At 40.2% G+C, this 22,486-nt stretch overlaps 1 protein-coding gene across 1 annotated transcript; it reads left to right on the top strand.

Annotated features, from left to right (window-relative positions):
• Window positions 1–528: 528 nt before the first annotated feature.
• Window positions 529–14,584, top strand: LOC133408836 (immunoglobulin-like and fibronectin type III domain-containing protein 1). The gene is made up of 25 exons (XM_061688113.1): window positions 529–589; window positions 4,360–4,424; window positions 5,179–5,199; window positions 5,634–5,756; window positions 5,876–6,015; window positions 6,296–6,395; window positions 6,500–6,575; window positions 6,652–6,844; window positions 6,934–7,047; window positions 7,287–7,455; window positions 7,621–7,893; window positions 7,971–8,144; window positions 10,104–10,166; window positions 10,384–10,446; window positions 10,565–10,680; window positions 10,905–11,046; window positions 11,119–11,412; window positions 12,033–12,335; window positions 12,476–12,655; window positions 12,737–12,865; window positions 12,946–13,025; window positions 13,128–13,320; window positions 13,603–13,899; window positions 14,084–14,410; window positions 14,497–14,584. Exons 2-25 carry the CDS (start codon window positions 4,379–4,381, stop codon window positions 14,499–14,501), a joined length of 3,621 nt encoding a protein of 1,206 aa, XP_061544097.1. The 5' UTR covers window positions 529–589; window positions 4,360–4,378; the 3' UTR covers window positions 14,502–14,584.
• Window positions 14,585–22,486: the final 7,902 nt, after the last annotated feature.

The following is a 22,486-nucleotide window of genomic DNA, read 5'->3' on the forward strand; positions in this document are numbered from 1 at the left end:
GAAGGTCAAGTAAAAATTCATTGGGATCACTTAAATAGATTTTTAAAAAATCAAGTCAAAATGCACAGTCATTATGGTACCTTAAGGATCACCTCTTAACTACAGTAACAATCAAGTCAAAATTATAAAATTCATTGGGTGGTACCTTAAGTGTCACTTCCCTAACTACAGTAAACATAACGTAAAAATAAAAATTCATTGGATGGTACCTCAAGGATCACTTAACTATGGTAAAACGAAGCCAAAAGTTGTATGAAAAGGGTAACACTATGGTCTAATACAATATCACTGAGTGAGAAATATTACCAAGTTCAACTGCATCGCTAAGTGCACACTGTTGCCGGGAGGAGAGTGAGGTCATAATCACCCACCGTGAGGCCTTCCCTCCTCCCCTTTCTGCCAGAGGTGGCGATTTAGGTCAAAAACAAAAAAGTGATCGCCTTTCTTGGCAGTGACCGCATCGGACAAGGTGGGCGCTCAACGGCAGAGTGACTTGCAGGGCATTCCTCTAAAGGGCTAAATAGCTTGTAGAGGAGGGAGGCAAGGCTCAGACTTGGGAAGCACTCAGGAGGACCACACGAGCTTTAAGGTAAGTTCATCATCAGTCATGAGGAGGTCTTCAATAATGTGGGTGCCAGCACAATTAATCCTTTGGCTGATTTCCTCAATGGATGTAAGTTTGTTTTATTGTACTAGTTGTGGTGTCTGGCTAAACCCTTTTCTGTACAACTAATTAGTAGTATGAAATTACAAGGTACAGTCCACAAGATTTATCAGATTTCTACAATCTAGTGTGGGGAAAAAGGCAACGTAGGGTGCCCCAAAAGTTTCATTCATTTGAAACATGAATATCTGAATAACTATTACAAATGTTCCAGACAAACAAAAATGAAGATTTAGCTAAATTCTGACAGCATATTCAAATGGCTATAGCTGTTATAACTGAATTCACAAAGATTTAATTTCGCCTGAATTGCCGCTGCATTAGTTTTTACACGTCTCGTTAAAATTTGAGATGATTTGAGGGAATTGGTCATTTGAATTCCAAACTACAGCCTGATGACAGTATTTGGTCCGAATTAGTTTGTTAGGATTCCAAACAATGACTTTGCAACATCTCTGGCTGCTATACTCATGTTCTTGAGTTGGAATGAGCTTTAGTATCATGCAATGCTATCCTAATGACATACAGTCTTTTTTTATTTGGCCTGCAGTGTAAAAGATACCTCATGGCCCATAAAATCGCAAAAACATATTTCAGTAATAATAATCAGCCTCTCCCAGCTGTTGCATGGCGACTCCTTGCATAGCGACATGCATTCCGAACTTGACTTTAGCGCCATCTTCCTTTTAGCCACTTTTATGAGACTCTCTTAGAGACGACAATTGGGTGACTTTAACCGCAACGTTCGTCGACGGGACACATAAAAGCCATGAAAACATAAAGGCACTTGGTTTTGTGGGGTGTCAAATTAAAGTACACAGAAAAAAAAGTGAGAGATGCTTTTGAATCGGATGAGTGCATCTTTAAATACCAGGTCCAGACGCTTCTTTGAGGTTAAAAAAAAATGAATTTGTACTTACTTAATCACATGGGTTAAGACTTTGAACTGTACTACTTTGTTTGTTTTTTTCCAAGATGCGTTCGAAGACCAAAAAGGTGGATCATAATCATTCCAGTTCTGACATCTTTACACTGACGTCCCATCTGTTACAGAATTGATTTCAGAATACCTACAGTATTCTGAAATCAATTCTGGGTGCATGGAGAACCAAATGGTTTACGGTCGAAATACATTTCCATCCAGACCTCCTGGGTGGTCTGGGACAGGTCTACTTTCTGTCCCCAGACTTTGAATTAATCATAGAGAGGCAGCGTTGAGTTTTTATGCACATGTTTGAACCAAAATCAAAGAAAACTGAAGATTTGCTCCACTCTCAGTTCTTTGGAATTGAGATTGACCTTTCTACTCGTTGCTGTCTGTTAGGAAATTCCATTTAAACTCACTCTTATCTTTCACTCTTTCCTCTTATCTCCTATATGTTCGAATTTTAGCTAGCTTAAATTGCCCTTGTTTTGCTTTTGTATCATTCCTTTTATGCCTTTTGTAAAGCACCTAAATAGCTGTCTGTCTGAAAAATGCATGATGCCAATGTCTGAAAAAGGCTGCCTTGTCTTCCTCCAAAAATAAAAAAAATAACAATTTTAAATGCAACCAAATTTCTTCATTGTGAACCAATTTCAAGTTGTAAAAAAAGTTTATTTAATAGGCTTTTAGATACAGTATGTATTTCTCCACAGTGACTAAACGTAAAAACTGTGTTATATTACAAGCGTCTGTTTGTGTTGACATTGATTTACAAGCCCATTAGGAAGCTGCCTGCCGCGGTGAAAAGCTCTCCCTTTTATTGGGCATGTGACCTATCATGTGACTATTGGTTTTCTTGTCCCACGACAAATGTCGACTGCAGGCACCCATGACTATCACGTGTTCCATGTGATAGGTCTATAGGACGCTTAAAGTATTTCGGTCAAAGGAATAGGTTAGTCCAGTAACAGTCTGTGAGAGAACGGTGGTGTTATTTGACAAGTGCGCCGAGGAAATGATGTCAGAAAAATATTTTGGAATGATGGAACGTCATATGGCATAAGGCTAAAAATAGTGTGGAGGTTAAAGATAGTACAAACTGTGAGTCAGCGCATGTTAGTGTGCCCACTCACCTTGAACTACAGCATAAGCCTCATGTGGCAAAAATGCAAAGTGTCACCGTACTGCAACTTGCAGCAGCTGATTTAAATTTACAAGTCGGTGTAGTATTTTAACATTCTGATTCTGAAACAATTCCCACTTTTAACCCCAAGTGGAACAATTTGGCAAAGAAGAAATCAGATATATATCTTTAAATCAGAACAGAGCCACTTCAATGTGGATAAGTGGGTTTAATGGTAAACCAAAACTCACTGTTTCCTGCATACCTTGATTTTAAGTTCACGGTTTGCTTTGCCTTCTGTACAGAAATGCTCAAATTGTAAACCAAAATTAAAAATAATTTCCTGGAAATAAAATTACAGAAAGTAGTAAAAAAGTGCAAAACAACAGAAATGATAATAATATTTTACTAAAATCAGATAAAAAATGTTATGGCCATTTGTTCTTTGTGAAAACAGCTGTTTTGGAGCGTCATGTAAATAAACAAATGCTATTGCTAAATGTTACATGAATTAAATTCTTGACATGGATAAAAATCGCACCTGAAAATTTGGTGCCTTCAAGACTCTCGAGAATTTAAGAGCTCAACATTATAAACTGACCGAAGTGTAAATGTAAACACGGTGATATCAAATATAGGTCAATGGAAAATAATACAAATCGAGAAGGGTTTACAGGCACTATAGAGGAATTGTGAGTCTAGTTTCCTCACTCTATGGACGGTAACATATTTATGGCAGTTGTTTTCAGACATTTTCATTCAAATGATATTTCCGTCAATACCCTTGAGGCTCCTAGGGGTAGACTGAATCCTCAACAAAAACATGCTCCATCAGTTTATTTTCATCAGGTGACATTTGTCCTTCTAAGTTCAGTGATCATTGGGGTAATTAAATATTATTATACAGAACCTTACTGCAAATGGCACTGACAGATCATAAAAAAATATACTGAGTGGTCAAGTCTACTCTAGTATCAAAGTAGTAATACACTGCAGTGAAAACAAAACAGAAGAAAACTGTATAGTGATACCTTAAGATGGCTGAAATGGATATCATGAATCCCTCATCTTGAAAGATGAAAAGGCAACATAAAAGTTTTATTTTAATGATGATTTTATTTTGGGCAAGTGTGACAAACCGAAGCACGCAGCAAGCAGCTGCATGGAACAAAGCCAGATGTTCGAATCATGGTTTGCTTTGACACTATGGTGATAGTCTGTAATTCATTTAAAGTTTGTTATTCAAGAGTGACCTCTTGGTAACTACTGATGCGTTCATGAAATAATTTTTTAAGGTATTCTGCAAATTTCCAATCAATTATTATCTTCATCAACTACCGGCCAAGGTGGTTGTTTTCATTGTTGCTTGTTAGCTATCACCATTTCACAAAATATGTAATCTTTTTGAAGGGCACATTCAGTTTTGGTGTAGATTCAGATATACGGTTCAGTTTATAGGTTTTTCCCTTTTTTAAAAACATGAAAAACTCCCCACATACAGGAAAGTGTTAGCTGAAGGTGAATGTGAAGGTGGCAGAAGGTGGGCCTAGGTTATATTTGATTTTACTTGGTCCTAGTTCTTCGAGGGCTAAGTAGGAAATAGTCAGTCCTTAAATCTGTTATAATTTTCTTTTTTTACATTTCAAGAATCGAACAAGGAGCCAAGATGTTCAAAAGATCCAAAGTCACAGATGGGACGGGCACTGGCCAAGGTAAGCAGAGCCAAACAAAATGAACAAACTGTTTGTTGCGCTGTCTGAAGTGCATACAGTATGTATTCTTAAAGGAAAACATCAAAGAATCAACAAATGACTATGCCATTTTATGGCTATTTTATCTGTACAAATAATTTATGAAGCCACATGGCAACACATTCGGGTTCAAATTTGGCCTCGCCTATGTGGAGTTTGCATGTTTTCCCCGTGCCTGCCTGCGTGGTTTCCTCCCACATCCCAAGAACATGCATGGTAGGTTAATTGAAAACTCTAAATTGCCCATAGGTTTGAATGAGAGTGGGAATGGTTGTTTGTTTATATGTGCCCTGCGATTGGCTAGCGACTAGTTCAGGGCGTAGCCCGCCTCTCGCCCAGAGTCAGCTGGGATAGGCTCCAACACGCCCGCGACCCTAGTGTGGTTAAGTGGTACGGAAAATGGATGGGTGGATGGACATGGCAACATGGTGGAGCTATTAATGAAATTGAACAACTTCATTTAGAAAAACTCCCTTGACTATATATGACTTACATACAGTACCTTGGGGCAGAACACTACTGAGTGCAATAGTTCAAGCAGATGGGGGGAAAAAAAAAAAAAAGTAAACCGTGACATAAGATGAAAATATTGAATTTAGTCCTGTATTACTGTACCCACTGCTGTCAAGTGTTTTGTTGACTGTATATCAGCTGAATGAGTAAATCCAATGCGACCATCCTGACATGTGCTGTTTATGCTCTCCTGCCTTATCAGGGGCCGCTGCAGAGAATGAAGGTAGGCTTAGGGGACCCGCAGAGAAGCTCTATCGCCCATCTTTTACTTTTTCTTCACTCATGTTCACAGAGGCATGACGTACTGCTCTGCAACTGATAACTAACGCCTAACTATATATTTAACTAATAAATATCTAGGCGTGGTGCTACATATTGGTTCTCGGCGTGGAACTGAGGCATGGATTCCCAAAGAAATAGTGTTAATATGATATATCTGAAACATGGGAATAGGCAATATCCCAACCGGTGTATGCAACAGGTAATTGGACATTCTCATACTTCATGTATCAGAATGGGTCACAGCATGCTTTAAAACAGGTGGTGTGGTGATGGCAATAAAAGTGATGAAGGTCTTTTTTGGGTTGGCTATAACAGCTTTTCATCTGTTATTATTTCCACGGACAACTCCGTAATGTTTCTTTAATGGTTTCTCAGTAGGTATCCGGAAGAAATCTCGCGTTCCCGGAGTGATGATTACGCAGTTCATAGAGACACTGCCAGAGGGAAAGAGCCATCCAGACTTTACCCGCAAGCCAATCGCTTTGACCATCCAAGAAGGTAGGCGCTAACGACTGCCTCAATAAATGTAAAAAAAAAAAAAACATTCAACATGCATTTCACAGAGCAAAATACTAAAACAATTATAATCAATATATCTGCATGTTTTCCTTCTGCAGGGAAATTTGCTTTCTTTAAAGCTATTGTCACCGGAGAGCCTAAACCCACTGTGGCATGGAGCAGAAATAATGGAGATGTGTCTGACACTTCAAAATATCAGAGCAAATATGACGCCAACTCCAATGAGCATACTTTTGAGGCAAGTGAACCAAACAGCTAACTAACTCAAATTGTCATTTCATTTTCTGATGAGTATGTTCTCAGTAATTATGTTGAAGATCCCCTTAAAAACTCACTGCGGTAGAACAATTAAAACAAAAGCCATAAAGGATGCCATTCATTACAGGTCAGTGTAAAAGAGTATGACGAATGAATTTGGTCTGTCATGTTACCGGCAAATGTGCTTTCATTTTCACACAGCGATTATGGTGTGAAACGCACTGGATCGCTCAACACCTATTATGTTCTTACTGCTTCAGATGCCAAATGTCACAGCGGCTCAAGCGGACACATACAAATGTTTTGCAACCAATGAATTCGGACAAGCCGTGGTCACAGTTGTTCTGAATGTTATTGAAGGTAAGTCTGTTCTATTGTCAGGGCGAACACATGAACGTGAAGCGTTAAATGCTTTTTTTATTCTTTGCTTTATTTTCTTAACTAAGCAATTTTGTGCTTTCCAGTTGGCTACAAAAAGAACAAACCCCAGCAAACTGTAAAAGAAGCCATTAGCGGTTTTAAGAAAGTACTAAGAAAAAGGTTAGTTGTCTTTGTGATAGTCACGGGTGTCCTTCAAAAAGCCAACCGACAAACCACCCCTCTTTCTTCTCTTTAGTAAAGTACGTCCAAAATCAGAGCAAACGGAGAAGAAGGACGGGGAGTTGGATCCTAAATTTTGGGAGCTGTTGCTTAGCGCTGACAAGAAAGACTACGAGAGACTCTGTGCAGAGTACGGAGTGACTGATTTTCGCTGGATGCTGAAGAAACTCAATGAAATGAAGAAGGAACGGGAGGAGGAACAAGCTGAGGTAACAGATTTAGTGTTTTTCAAACTACATGGTTAGATGAGAGCACATATTTAATCTGAACAATCATTTCTCTTCTGTTTTTGATGCAGTTTGTCAGGAATATATCCTCCCTGAGACATATTCGGGTGAATGTGGACGGTACTGCGTCATTTGAAATTGACATGGACCTTATTGAACAGAGCCACTCAATATTCCTGTACAAGGTAAGGTGAAAACAAGGCTACAAAACTATTGACAATGCTACAAAAGGTCATGGAGTAACCATTCAGTTTTATCTGAAAGTTCAACCTGATTATTATTTTAATATGTATATTCTTTTCTGAAATGTGGATCATACTGTAGACCATGTTTTTAAGTTTTTTTCATGTTTCAAATAATTTATGCTTCAAATAATTTATGCTTCAATAGTGTTTTGGCACTGAACTGTGATTTCCATCCACAGGATGGTGAAATGATTCCTTACACAAAAGAGTTGGGAAACACCATGAAGCACAGTCTGAGGAAAGTAGGGAGAAAGTATATTTTCAGCATGAGGGATCTCAGGCCAGAAGACGGCGGATTCTACCAGTTGGATGTAGAAAATGTGAACATATTTTCCACAGATTTTAAAAGTAGGTGAAAACAGCACTTAGTCATGATTCTAAATGTTCACAGGCCAACAACGTACATATTTGAGTGTTTTTTTTCCCCTCCCTTTTTGGCATATGCGGCCAATATGATGCAATGCAGCAGTTGGCCTTTGCTGATACTTGATCTTTGACTTCATTGTATTTCAGTTCCCATGGTTGATTTCGTGGTGAAAATTCAGGAAGTGAAGGCGCAAGAGAGAGAAGACGCCGTATTCGAGTGTGTCCTTTCGATTCCTCTTGCCAAGATTTCATGGTTTGGCAAGAATCTGCCCTTGGAGCAAGGAGACAAATATGATATTGAGGTTTCTGAGGACAAGCACATTCACAGGCTGGTGGTCAAAGATTGTATAGTCATAGACAAAGGCATTTATTCTGCCTGTGCAGGAATACAATCATGCAATGCCTGGCTTGTTGTAGAAGGTATAGTCCCAACTCCAAATTTACATTATTATTAAATCCTCCACGGCACATGCTTCAGCACTCGCTTTTCCCTCTAGCTGATAAAGACACAGATAAGGGAAAGAAGTCGGTAAGGAAGACAACAAAGGCAGGGGGATCTGGTATCAACCTGCAAAAGGTGGCCCAAGAGCAACACGAAAAGTTGGAAAAACAGAAAGAGGAACTGAAAGAACAAATCAAAGCTGTACCCCCACCCGAACCCCCCAAACCAAGTAAGACTGCCCAAGGCACTCTAGTAAAACATTGATATGACATTTGTTGTCAGACCTTTACATTAGGAATAGGTTATATTTTCGTTGTGAAGAAAAATCAATATCTAGTGAGACTTAAATGACTAATTGAGCCCATGTGTATGCCCTTACATTCATGCATTATAACGCTGCATAATGTATAACTACCTATCACGACAACTGGATAGAGTGTCGTTGCGCTAAATTAACAAAAGCTTTCAACAAAGAATACAGAAAAAAAACAGTAAAATTTCCTAACTACAACCCACAGTTACAAGATTTACCACTGCCATCCACCATGTCTTTACTTGGTTTACGTCCAATGCACTTTTGCTGCATTGCTTTGGTTGTTGCTTTTGTGCTTAGTTTCTACTGCTGTTCATCAGTTTACATTATGCTTGCAATGTTAAGTTATTGAGACAGCAGCTACTAACGTTGACGTTTAACAGTAGGTGATAAATAGGCAGAGATGGCCCCGGATAGACCAGTTGCAAAGCAGGTGGTCAGCAGCGGTAAGAAATCACAATTGGCTGTGGCAACGTCTACAGATTAGGCTTTACACGATCAGGATTTTTGGGGCCGATAAGCGAGTTGAAAAAAAAACGATAACCGATCACAAGATGGAGGAATGAGTCTATTTAAATGATTTGTTCATTTACTGTGTATACTTTGCTCAAAAATATATATTTACAACAATATATATCTTTGTTCCTCTATTTATGCCAGTGAGGCATAGTGACAGACACAAATGAATGGTCTTCTATTACATGGCAGGAAGTAAATACAGTAATTAATGTATCCACTTTTTGTGACATTTTCGTTTGTTGATGTGCCTTGAGATTTTTCAATTGTAAAATATGTTTCTTGGCTCCATAAAGGTTGGAAATCACTGCTCTTGTCAGATCGTGCATTCCAATCAGTCAGGTCAAACCAACATTACATGACAGAAATAATGGGTGCTAACTTCCTGTAATTAAATTACTTTATTTTTAAGTAAATTACTTCACCCACACATGTACACATCCGACATGTATTTTTTATTTTATTTTTTTTAATAACTTTATTAGATAGATATTTCAAATACTACGTGAAAAGACACGCGACAAGGCTAAAAATAAACTAGCTTTTGGATTCAAATATACTGTGTACGCGGAGTAAATGTCTTTTGCGGAGCCAATCAATGACGTCATTGATTGGATTGCCGAATTATGACATTAAAGCCGATCAGCATAAAATGCTAAATATCGTCCGATACCGATCAGCCCGATAAAATCGGTGTAAAGTCTACTACAGATTGTTTTTATCTTGTTTCAGTTGAACTGACTGATGCGGTTCATCAATTGTCAGTATGCCTGCATTGATAAATTGTTGAAACAGCAGCTACTACCAACAATGTTTAACAGGAAGTGATAAGCCAGCAAACGTGTCCCCGGCTAGATCAGCTGAGAAGGTGGTGAGCAGCGGGTAAGAAACATAAATGGGCACGCCAAATTCCACATGCGGTTTAATCTGAAAGTTTTTGAGCAATAGATATACAGTACTTTTTGCTACAGTTGCATCTTTTTTGCTGTTTTGACAATTCAGTATGCCTGCATTGATGAATTGTTGACACAGCAACAACTAGCGTGAATGTTTAACAGGAAATGAGAACTCGGCAGATGTGCCCTTTGATAAAGCGGTTGTGAAGGCAAGCAGGAGGCAATGGTAAGAAAATTTAATATACAAAGAAAATTTTAAAAAAGTTTATAAAATCCCTTTTTAAAAGGGCTAAAAATGGACTGAGAATTGATTACCAGCAGCATTTGACAAAACGGGTGCACTGGTACTGTTTGCGCTTGGTAAAACATTAACACACCAGACGGAAAAAAAAAAAGAAGACACTTGCATGATTAATGAAGTAATGATGTTTTTTGTTGTTGTTGTTGTTCTTTGCCCACACAGTTCAGGAAATGACTGTAAAGCCTGAGCCAGCACCAGCACCAGCACCTGCACCTGCAATTAACGGTAAGGCAAAGATAAGTCTTCTACGACGATTCATGGTATTTCCTATTGTCCCTTCAAGTTAAGATTACCAGCAGCATTTGACAAAACGGGTGCACTGGTACTGTTTGCGCTTGGTAAAACATTAACACACCAGACGGAAAAAAAAAAAAGAAGACACTTGCATGATTAATGAAGTAATGATGTTTTTTGTTGTTGTTGTTGTTCTTTGCCCACACAGTTCAGGAAACGACTGTAAAGCCTGAGCCAGCACCAGCACCAGCACCTGCACCTGCAATTAACGGTAAGGCAAAGATAAGTCTTCTACGACGATTCATGGTATTTCCTATTGTCCCTTCAAGTTAAGTCAACCTCTGAACCAAAAAAACCCCACAAAAATATCATTCTGTTGTTCTTCTCAGAGTCTGTGATAACCTGTGGACTCTCTGATATTTACTGTCTACGTGGGAAGTCAGCCGAACTAAAAGTCACAATGAACATGGACTGCGCTGGCACCTGGTTTAAAGACGGACAACCGGTAAATTATGTTTCCATTCCTTTTAGAACTGCGTCCAAACCTTTTATTGGTGAAAATGAGCCACAGTTTGAGTCAGGACTAAAGGAAATGCACAACAGCAAGCAGCGAAACTGACAAGGATCAAGACATTTTGGGCAACAGAATAATTACCTTCTGTCATACCGTTCATATCTTTGATAGCAGCGTAACACAAATTGATATTCCTTCCGCTTACGATCTTCTAGCTAAGCGCTGGAGCTGGGATCAGCATAAGCAAAGATTCCACCTCTCACATGCTGACTTTTAAAAACTGCCAAGATGACAACTCAGGCGTCTACCGCTTTGTATCAGGGGATCAGAGTACGCAAGGAAAGGTCACCGTCGGAGGTATAATTGACTTGAAACATCAAGCGTGCGCATTCTCGTGCATTATACTTAATTACACTTTGTGTGTTGTAGACGTACCGGAATTTGACCCGGATGACCTTCACAAGTTCTGCAAGCCGTTGACAGTGAGAGTGGGCCAGAACGCTACCTTCAAGATGCCCTTTGCGCCTCAGGAGGCTTTGATTGTTAACTGGTCTAAGAACGGCACAGACGTTAAAGACGGAGGAGGAGTAAAGATTGTGAGAGAGCCCAATCACAGCCGCCTGCTCTTTAGAGACTGCCTTAGGGGAGACGCGGGGGAAATTACAATCCAGCTTAAAACCCCTTTCGGGGCCGCCGAGGCAACCTCTCAGCTTTTTGTGCTCGGTAAGACAAGTACCCACCCAAACTAAAGCTGGGCAAACACTAGGCAAATTGAACCCGTTTCAAGCCACATTACGAGCAACCCACCTTATTTTTTAATTAGAGAACGGAGCGATTGATTGGTGAATTTCTGGTGTGTCAGATATTTAGTCGGACTGAATTCTCCCATCTCTGAGCCCATTTCCTCTCGCTGCAACTTGGGTGAATAGCCGACTAACATCCTACTGTGAGGGTAGTTTAGTGAGCTGCTGGGTCTCTTTCTTTGAAGTTTTTGGCACTGATGAAGGAACACAGTTAAGAGTAGCATCTTGCTTTGCACCATTTTGACAATCTGCAAGTTTAAAAGCGTGCTACTGACATTTAAAAGAGGAACAGTAAAGACTCAAACGTACAGTGCGAGCATTCTAGCTGTTTCTCAAATCTGAAGATTGCGTGACCTCTTCACACCTTCGACTTTCTGTCACAAGGTGATCAACTCGTGCAGTGTGAGTTGGAATATAAAACGAACACTGCAAAATTTCAAAATGTGCGCCCAGCTAAATGAGGAATGAAAAAAAGATGCCACTTGGGATTTGTTCAAGCGATGCACACTGAAAACGTAAAAATTTTGTTTTTCGGCACAGATCGTCCAGGTCCGCCGGAGGGTCCGGTGGAAACTCTTGAGACAACTACATCTCTAATTGAGATCGAATGGAAACCTCCCAAAGATAACGGTGGCTGCCCCATCACCAACTACGTCATTGAGCGCCAGCAGGAGGGCCACAGTCTGTGGACCAAACTCGGACATGTCTCCGGTGACAAGACTACCTTTAAGGACAGGAATGTGACCCACGGGAAGAAGTACAGCTATCGCATCTACGCGGAGAACTCAGAAGGCCTTGGCGACTCCCTGGAGACAGCTGATAGCATTATGGCTGGCATCATGAGTGAGCACCCGTGAAAGAAGTCTCATTAAGCATTTCCCTTGGGCTCTCTGAATATTTTGGGAAATATCCTGCAGTCACTGTGTAGATGCTATCCAATTATTCGCTCTAATGGGGATGCTAAGGTTAACTTGTTTCTTCAGTACTTTCTGGGCCACCTGGCACCCCCCAAGTGGTCAGCACCTCAAAGACCTGTATCACTTTGATGTGGACCCCACCTGAGGATGACAGAGGAGTGCCCGTCATCGGTTATCAACTGGAGAAACGGAAAAAGGACACAAATCAGTGGATTTCCTTGAACGCTGTGAATGAACCGATTGAAGGTTTGTCACAGACACGCAAGCATATGGCGGGTTTAATAGCTGACAGTTTTGTTAGTCACATTGTTTTCGTCCTCAATGCAGATGTGAACTATGCAGTTAAAGAAATCACTGAGGGAGCAGAGTACGAGTTCAGGGTTCTTGCAATTAATGAGTCTGGAGCCGGGGATCCGAGCCCCCCTTCTGCAATGGTGTGTGCAAAGAATCCCAACAGTAAGTTGTTTATCTCGCCTGCTGTAAATATAATAAGATTTAACTCGGAATAGTGATGATGTTTTTGTCTTCTCCTCCAGTGAGGCCTTACTTCAAAGACCCAGAGGACTTCATTGTTGTCAGAGCAGGAAATTCAGCACGAGTAAAAATTCTCTATGAGGTATGACGCCACAAGTTTTCAGTATTTGTTTCTTCAAAGATATTTCCTAATTTATTATAGTGTGACAATCATCTGATAGTGATAGTGATCTAATGTATCTAGGGTGAACCCCCACCGGAGATCACATGGCTCAAGGACGATGAACCGTTACCCCCATGGATAAAAATCATCAATTCTGAGGGAATGTCCCAACTTGTTATTCCTTCATCTAAGCGCTCAGACTCCGCCATCTACACAATTATAGCCAAAAATTCTGTGGGGCAGGCTTCCTTTGATGTTGAGGTTAGAGTTACAGGTAAAAATAATATTTCTTCTTTGTCGAGTTTCAAATTAAGAGCAACCGGTGAAGTTGGACATTTCTGTGAATCCATTTCCAACTGTAGTCTCGATCTGATTTACGAAGTCCAAGGCTTTTCTAGATCTTGAGCAGTTAAATTTTCATGATATGGACTGGCACGCTAGAGTGATGAGAACTGCTGCCTCACACCAAGAAGGTCGCTGGTTCAATTCAAGCTTGGATTCACGGAAACAATCTAAGAAAGAGTATGATATCAATAGTTTGCTTTTTTGCAACTAGACGAACCAAAGAGCCCAGGGCCAGTGGAACTCGAGCAAACAGTCCATGGAAAAGTGGTGATAACATGGGTTCCATCGCCAGACCAGGAGCTTGATGACAGACTTTACTACACGGTGGCTCAACGCGACTCCAACACCAGGGTGTGGAAAACTGTTGCAGACCGCCTATCCACTAACACGCACACAGTTAACAACATTCTTCCTGGGCTGGAATACCATTTCCGGATCTTCGCCAAGAATGACATGGGACTGTCAGATCCATCGCAGTCACCAACATGGGGAATGAATAGCAACAGAGGTTTGCTACTATTAAATGCTAATCCCAAGAATGTTAGCACTGTAACTATTGAAATCCGGGAATTCAATTTGAAAGGCACGACCAATCATCATATTCCATATGTTGAAAACACAAATCCAAGTCAAATGTCCATTTTCCTTTATTATATACATATTAATTCTTACCCATTTGATTCTCTCTCAAGTTCCAATTACGTACAATGGAATCAACTCAACGCATATCAGCTTTGAGAGGCCCCCGTCCATCTTGGTCCCTCTGAAGGTCCACGCACCACCTAAAGGTTACCAGGTCTACATGACATGTGCCGTGCGAGGGTTCCCAACGCCCACAGTGTCCTGGTTCCTAAACGACCAGTGTATCAACTCGGACAGCAACTACTATATCACCAACTCTTTTGGCGTATGCTGCATGTATATTCTCAGAGTGCGGCAAAAGGACAGCGGAGAATACAAAGTTGTTGCCGTCAACTCATTTGGCAAGGCAGAATGTTCCACTAAACTCATTGTTAAAGGTTTGTTGCAGCTGAAGAATTTGATGATACATTTTATGGTTTACCTTTTTTTTTTTTAGTCATTCATCTTTTTGCTCTCTCCACAGAATGAATCACCAGGAGGGCCTTATCTGGGAAGTCGCGTTATTTCAGAATAAAAGTAGTTAAAGTAAAAAAGAAGAACAGAACGTAAACTTAAATCATTTCAATGTTAACTTATTTTATTTGAAATGCTACAAATGGGTTGCAAATGTTTCAGATATCATGACTGCAATAAATCATCAAATTGTAATTATGTGTTTGTTTTTATTCTGATTTTATATATTAAATAACACAGTGGAACTCATTCCCACACATTGTACTTCATTATTGTTGGCTTATCCATATTGTACCGAGAAGCCAGAACAGACATGCACATGTACAGCTTTCTTACTTCTAATAAAGTTTCATTTCCGGTCCATCTTTAGGGCCCAAGCAACAAGCCGTGTGAAGACCCTCTTGTAATTTATAAAAATGAAATTTATAAACATTTTATTTTTGCCTATGCCATCTAATGTGGGTGGAGCGTGACTTCAAATTGGGTTCCCTTTCAAAGGGATGAAAAAAAAAAAAGCCAGTCAGAAGAACCCACAAGTTGTGTTACCCATTTGGATGCTCGCTAACTGTCAGCTATATGGAAGTGTCACAAAATCTGCTGAAGTCTAGCGAGATATGTGGTGGTTTACTGAGACATGTGGAGGTCTACAGATATATGCGGAGGTCTAACAAGATACGCAGAGGTCTTCAGAGATATGGTGAAGTCTACCGAAATATGTGGAGGTGTCCTGGGACAACCTCCTCCAAGTTTTGTGAGACTTTGGTGTTTTTGTTTTTATTTTCAGAAATATTGTCAAAATTTTAAAATTTAAGAGAGATTAAAATTTTCCATGGTATTCTTCATTGACAAAATTGAGCAGGTGGCTACAACATACTTTTTTTTTTTTTTAAACACGGATAACATTGGGGACATGACACCTTGAAGATTACAGGGCATCATTCAGGCTTAAGAACTGTCTGGCCATTTTTCATTGCCTTTCCATATTTAACACTGCAGTAGAATGACCGTTAGACCCTTTTTGGTTACGGACCCTAAATACTTTTTTGTAAATTCGATCATATAACATTTAAAGGGTGTTCCCACTTTATAAAATTAAATTTTTTTACTGATCATTATCGAGACAGTGTTGGAGTTAGGTCTTTTATTTTAAGTCGTGGATTATCTTTTGATCTCTAGGTGACCCCAGACAACATGAACCCCCATTCGTGCTCAACACACTCACACCGCATGAGCTCTCATCTTTATATAACACCGCATGACCTGCTGGACAGAAAGCGGATGCTGTGAGATTTTTCATCGACACTTTTAAGTGTCTATTCGGCTCATGTTAATGTTTCTAAACCATTAAAATCCTGAGTAGAAAGATCGCATTACAAGGACACAGTGGGAACACTCGGGATCAAAGCTTTGTGGGAAATTGCAGGAGAGCGCGAACGTAGCATACACATTGCAGAAATATGCCACTCAAATGCATGAATGGCCAACTGCCAAATATCATCAATCTGTTGTCCAAATTGTAGAACTGCTGTCATCAGAGAATTCATTTTGTCATCAGTAACGGTGTATATTGTTCGTCGTATGTGGCCAATAGCAGATTAAGTCACGATTATGTTTCCAATCCAATTCTGAGGCTATCACTTTCATTAGGACGTGAAAAAGGAACCACCATCCTTTACTACCGCTGTAAATATGGCTTTTTACCAACTACTTTTCAACACCATAGGGGTTTCAGCCTTTTATTGCCCGACAAAAAGGGTCGCCATCACCCTCGAGGTTAGACAGAGTAAAGACAAAAGGCTGGGTAACGGACGGCTCAACAAAGACGACCAAGGGTTGAAAGTAAGTCGTTGAATTCTTATTCTGAGTCAATTATATTTAGGGAATATTTTTAAATGAATGCTATGGAATATTAAACTGAAGAACGGGAAAGCATTGGGGTAAAATATATTTTAAAAAATGGATAAAGGATTTTTTTTTTATCATTACTTTATTACAAATAACTGAGCAGGAAATTATCATCTTCGTCTGTGACTTTTTGAAGCCTTCACTTCTGATTTCCTGCTGGATTGTGGACATTCATGTAAGACATCCTTCATTAAATCTTCACCAGAGTTAAATTCACTTTTAAAATATCTAGTAGACCTGAATAAGCTTAAAGATGATTTTGTTTTGTTGTTGTTGTTGTTATTTGAGACTGTACAAAAATTAATTCATGATCATAGCCTATATATATATATATATATATATATACTCCCTGTTATGGTCCCTAAAATTTTAATTTAAAATGCTACTGGCCAATAATAATGATGCAGAGAAATTCTTTTTAAAAAAAAAAAAAAAAAAATATTTGCACTTCAGTTACTGAAATAATTCCTCAACTAAGTCAAAGATAAAACACATCCATCATTGGCATCTGATTCGGATCCCTCCCGGACGCCTCCCTGGTGAGGTGTTCCGGGCACGTCCCACCGGGAGGAGACCCCGGGGACGACCCAGGACACGCTGGAGAGACTACGTTTCTCGGCTGGCCTGGGAACTCCTCAGGATACCCCCGGAAGAGCTGGTTGAAGTGGCTGGGGAGAGGGAAGTCTGGGCGTCCCTGCTAAAGCTACTGCCACCGCGACCCGACCTCGGATAAGCGGTAGAAAATGGATGGATGGATGGCGACTAGACTCTTCTTGTTTGTTGAAGACCTTTCACCTTAAATCAAAAAGGCTTTTCAGGCAGGCTTTTTTTTTTGTTGCTTTTCAGTTCTAAATTTAGAATTGAAGAAACCTTTTGGATTAAGGAGAACAATCTTCAACAAACAAGAAGAGTCTTGTCGCATCGATTCAGCGTTTACTAATCTGAACAAGTTTTGTTTGACTTTTGAGGTGTTTTTTTTTTCCCCCCATTAAAACTTTGGTTGAACTCCAAATTATAACACTATTGCGGCGTTTTGAGTTTCCACGTTAGTCATTTCCAGACACAGTCTCATGGCTCGGACCAATTTATCTTACTTTATATAAAAGGTTGTCAATTGAAACAACTTCTGTTTCTCTTGCTGATCTTCAATAACTATGTGTCTCAAAAGAAGTGAATATAAAATGGTGACATAAAATAAATGTGCACTGGCATAACTGTTTAATGAAGACAAACATCCCCCAGCCTGTGTTTGGTTCCCTCCCCTGGAGCAGCCACTTGACTCCAAGGGATCTGGGTGGTCCCAGTCCGCGGGTGTCTCACATTCCACGTTTACAGTGTTCCGGCAAGTCCAGGCACAACCTCCAAAGGCCTGGTCTCACGCCCTTTTGTGGCCTATGATCTTGTTTTTAGCGCCTCTGTGCAGACCCGTCGCCAGACCTCAGTCTTAAGGTGGGCACATACAATTCACTAGGGGGGGGCACAAGCATCTTGGCGGGCGGGCGGGGTCACCTACCCCCTCCCCCACCCCAAATGGCAACGGATGTGCCCCTGTGTTTACGGAAGATTCATGTTTCGTCATTTGACAGGCATGCAAGTGGACATATTTGTGTACAATTCACATCAAGTATTTCTAAAATTAAATTTGAGTTTTTTGTGGCTTGATGACTGTGTTTTGGGGTTCCTTTCTAATGGTTTTCACTCCCTGATTTATTTTCAGTTTTATTATCAGCTGTTCTGTAAATAAAATGATTGTAACAACGATATTATTCATTTTATGCACATATGATGATTTGTATTCCTTTGTTTCAGATAACACTGAAGCAATGAGTTTAAAAACCATGGACTCGCCAAAAGGTACAATTTTGTAGTGTGCTGTAGATTGGTTGAATGGAAACTTCCAAATGTTGTAAAAGCATACAGTGAAACCTGTAAAGTTGAACACAATCCAATAAGTGACGCTGGTTGTTCTAATTTTAGCATGTTCCCCCCCCCCCCCATTCAGTTGCCATTAAAAATAAATAAATAAATAAATCTCATTAAAAATTCCATCCTAATTCTTTGAAGAGCATCTCAGCTTCTACAACCCCAATTCCAATGAAGTTGGGACGTTGTGTTAAACATAAATAAAAACAGAATACAATGATTTAATTGAATACACTACAACGATAATATATTTTATGTTCAAACTGATAAACTTTATTGTTTTTAGCAAATAATCATTAAATAATCAAATAATCAAAGCTGGGACAGGTGGCAAAAAAGACTGAGAAAGTTGAGGAATGCTCATCAAACACCTGTTTGGAACATCCCACAGGTGAACAGGCTCATTGGGAACAGGTGGCTGCCATTATTGGGTATAAAAGGAGCTTCCCTGAATTGCTCAGTCATTCACAAGCAAAGATGGGGCGAGGTTCACCTCTTTGTGAACAAGTGCGTGAGAAAATAGTCTAACAGTGTAAGGACAATGTTCCTCAATGTACAATTGCAAGGAATTTAGGGATTTCATCATCTACGGTCCATAATATCATCAAAAGGTTCAGAGAATCTGGAGAAATCACTGCACGTAAGCGGCAAGGCCGAAAACCAACATTGAATGCCCGTGACCTTCGATCCCTCAGGCGGCACTGCATCAAACACCGACATCAATGTGTAAATGATATCACCACCTGGGCTCAGGAACACTTCATAAAACCAATGTCAGTCAATACAACCGTAAGTGCAACTTGAAACTCTACTATGCAAAGCAAAAGCCATTCATCAACAACACCCAGAAAAGCCGTCGGCTTCTCTGGCCCCGAGCTCATCTAAGATGGACTGATGCAAAGTGGAAAAGTGTTCTGTGGTCCGACGAGTCCACATTTCTAATTGTTTTTGGAAATTGTGGTCGTCGTGTCCTGCGGGCCAAAGAGGAAAAGAACCATCCGGACTGTTATGGACGCAAAGTTCAAAAGCCAGCATCTGTGATGGTATGGGCCTGCGTTAGTGCCAATGGCATGGGTAACTTACACATCTGTGAAGGCACCATTAATGCTGAAAGGTACATACAGGTTTTGGAGAAACATATGCTGCCATCCAACCAATGTCTTTTTCATAGACGCCCATGCTTATTTCAGAAAGAAAATGCCAAACCACATTCTGCACGTTACAAAAGCGTGGCTTCGTAGTAAAAGAGTGCGGGTACTAGACTGGCCTGCCTGCAGTCCAGACCTGTCTCCCATTGAAAATGTGTGGCGCATTATGAAGTGTAAAATATGACAACGGAGACCCCGGACTGTTGAACAGCTGAAGCTGTACATTAAGCAAGAATGGGAAATAATTCCGCCAACAAAGCTTCAACAATTAGTGTCCTCAGTTCCCAAACGGTTATTGAATGTTGTTAAAAGAAAAGGTGATGTCACACAGTGGTAAACATGACCCTGTCCCAGCTGTTTTGGAATGTGTTGAACATTAAAGATCTTGTCTTTGTAGTGTATTCAATTAAATATAGGTTGAACATGATTTGCAAATCATTGTATTCTGTTTTTATTTATGTTTAACACAACGTCCCAACTTCATTGGAATTGGGGTTGGACTATGTCGTCCTGTGTCTTATCCTAATGGAAGAAAATAGGGTTAATTTCACTGACAAGTCGGCCTGAAGACAAAAAGCCTATGACTCCCGATGCCCGCATTAGTGGCTCATCATGACGTGGATATCAGCTTGATACAGCCAACCAATTCTCACGGCTCCTTGAGCCTGCTGCAAATCCAAATTAAAAGAATAGTGTTTGGTATGCAGAACGAAACGAGCTGCCGCCGTCCTGGCAGACTTTGGATTAGTGCGAATCAGCGCTCGAGGAACACGCTTACCGCAAGTCCTGCCTGCATTCGAATGATATAAGTGCACAGCAGCAGCACCCCCTGGAGAGATGACGCATTGGTTTTAATGACTATTCAGCACGTATGCCCTCTGACGGGAGGCGAGTCGCTGCCGAGAAATGTGATGATGAACGTGTAATCTCGCAGAAACTCGTAATGGTAATGGTAAAATAATAAGACAGCCTTGGGATGCATGCGCTAATGTGTGACTTCAGAGAGAGCAGGAGGCTCCGGTTTCACTTTGAAGTTCACTTTGGAGCTGCTTCGTCACATTGTCAAAGCAATTCTGCTCATTTTCCGCCGCTGAATGGAGGAAACCTTTTTCTCCCGTCACTCCGCATTGTCCACAAAGACACCCGGTGATAATATCATTATTAGCATTATCACCTGCGTTATCCGGGTGACAACTGAATGTGGCGACGTCGTGAAAGTAGAACAGACAGGATAAGGCCGTGTTCACACTTGTAGTACTCGGACCAACGTATAAAGAATCATATATTTGGGTCAAGTTCGCTTTGGTTAAGCGAGTCATAAGTAATTCTCAAGTCTTACCTTCAAGTTTCAAGGAAGTCCCAAATTACAATAGTCAAGCTAGTCGAGTAAGGTCATTACTTGGGTTGAGTAAGTCATAGGACAAGACATACAATCTTATTCGGCTGCACATATTTCCACGTAATAATCAGCATTAGCATGACAAGTCAACACGGTCTGTACTTGTGTGTTTGTTACCTGTACTGACACATTCAAATCAATTTATTTTAAACATCCCAAACCAGTCTCTGTATTCTCTATTAGTTTATTGTCATTCTAATTAAACACATAACCAGCCAAAGCACAGTTAATGACTGGTTTGTTGGATTAGGGTTAGTTTACCCTAAGCCTAAAAACCCTAACCTTCACTTAACCCTAACCATGAACTAACCCTAACTGTGAATTAAACATAGCTTATCTATCTTATTGGGTTACGTCTGAAATTGGATGTAGCTTTTGTGACTCTTCTCTTTGAGTTCATTTCTCAAGTCATCAAAAACAAATTCCTTGAATACAAATCTAATAATGTTCAACGCATCCTCCATGACACTTCATGATGCGGCTTCTGCACTCCGCATGATATCATACTGGTTGGTTGCCAGGTTTGAATAAAAAAAAATAACTTGAAATTGAAAAATGCAGATTTTGATCTGTAAACAGGAAAGACTAAATGGTCGACTGGTTAGAGCGTCTGCCTCACAGTTCTGAGGACCGGTGTTCAATCCCCAACCCCGCCTGTGTGGAGTTTGCATGTTCTCCCCATGCCTGCGTGGGTTTTCTCCGGGCACTCCGGTTTCCTCCCACATCCCAAAAACATGCATGGTAGGTTAATTGCCCGTAGGTGTGAGTGCGAATGGTTGTTCGTTTATATGTGCCCTGCAATTGGCTGGCAACCCGTTCACGGTGTACCCCGCCTCCTGCCTGATGATAGCTGGGATAGGCTTTTTGACGCACAAAAGCTTGATGTATGTTGTTAGCACTACACGTAAGAATTCAGCTCAGTGGGTATCGAAAGAAGCAACTCCTCAAGTGTACTTTGGTTTTCTTTGTCTTATTTAGTGCTCACGCCACAGATTTAAAAATAAAAAATTGAAATAGAATGATTACCATAAAGCAGTAACATAACAACATAAGTGGTGCACATGTACAGTACCTTTCGGCTCAGTACAATAGGGCTAAGTAATAATAATAAGAAACTCATGAATGTATGTAAATATAATGTTACCTGAACATTGCCTGGACAGTTAATAATGGTTTTATGATGAGAGATGACCCCGCAATGAATTAATTCACCTAACATTATTTCCTAAGGGAAAATAAGTTTATAAACAGGCTCTGAAGTTACATAAACACGCCTCTCACAAGCACTCGCAACTGAAATTAAATGGAATCTTTCACGCTTTTCTTTCCTCATTCAGATAGCTAACCCTTGTATTATATGACTTTGTTTTATGAATCAAACATCATTTGACATTCACCATTCAGATGCCGAACGCCTGTATTATATTGCTCTGCTTTATCAATGAAACATCATTTAGGTTGACTAAGTCATTGTAAAATTTCAGGTCACAGCGGTGAAGCAGCAATGCGTCACCATGAAGTATGATGCCTTCACACATACTGTAGCAACAGATGGTGTTTATTTCGACACCTGCTGGATAAAGCTGCTGTTGAGTCATCTTTAGCAAACTCCTAGATTAGTCACA

This window comes from Phycodurus eques, chromosome 10, assembly GCF_024500275.1.
Source record: "Phycodurus eques isolate BA_2022a chromosome 10, UOR_Pequ_1.1, whole genome shotgun sequence".
In the NCBI taxonomy this organism is placed as follows: Eukaryota; Metazoa; Chordata; class Actinopteri; order Syngnathiformes; family Syngnathidae; genus Phycodurus; species Phycodurus eques.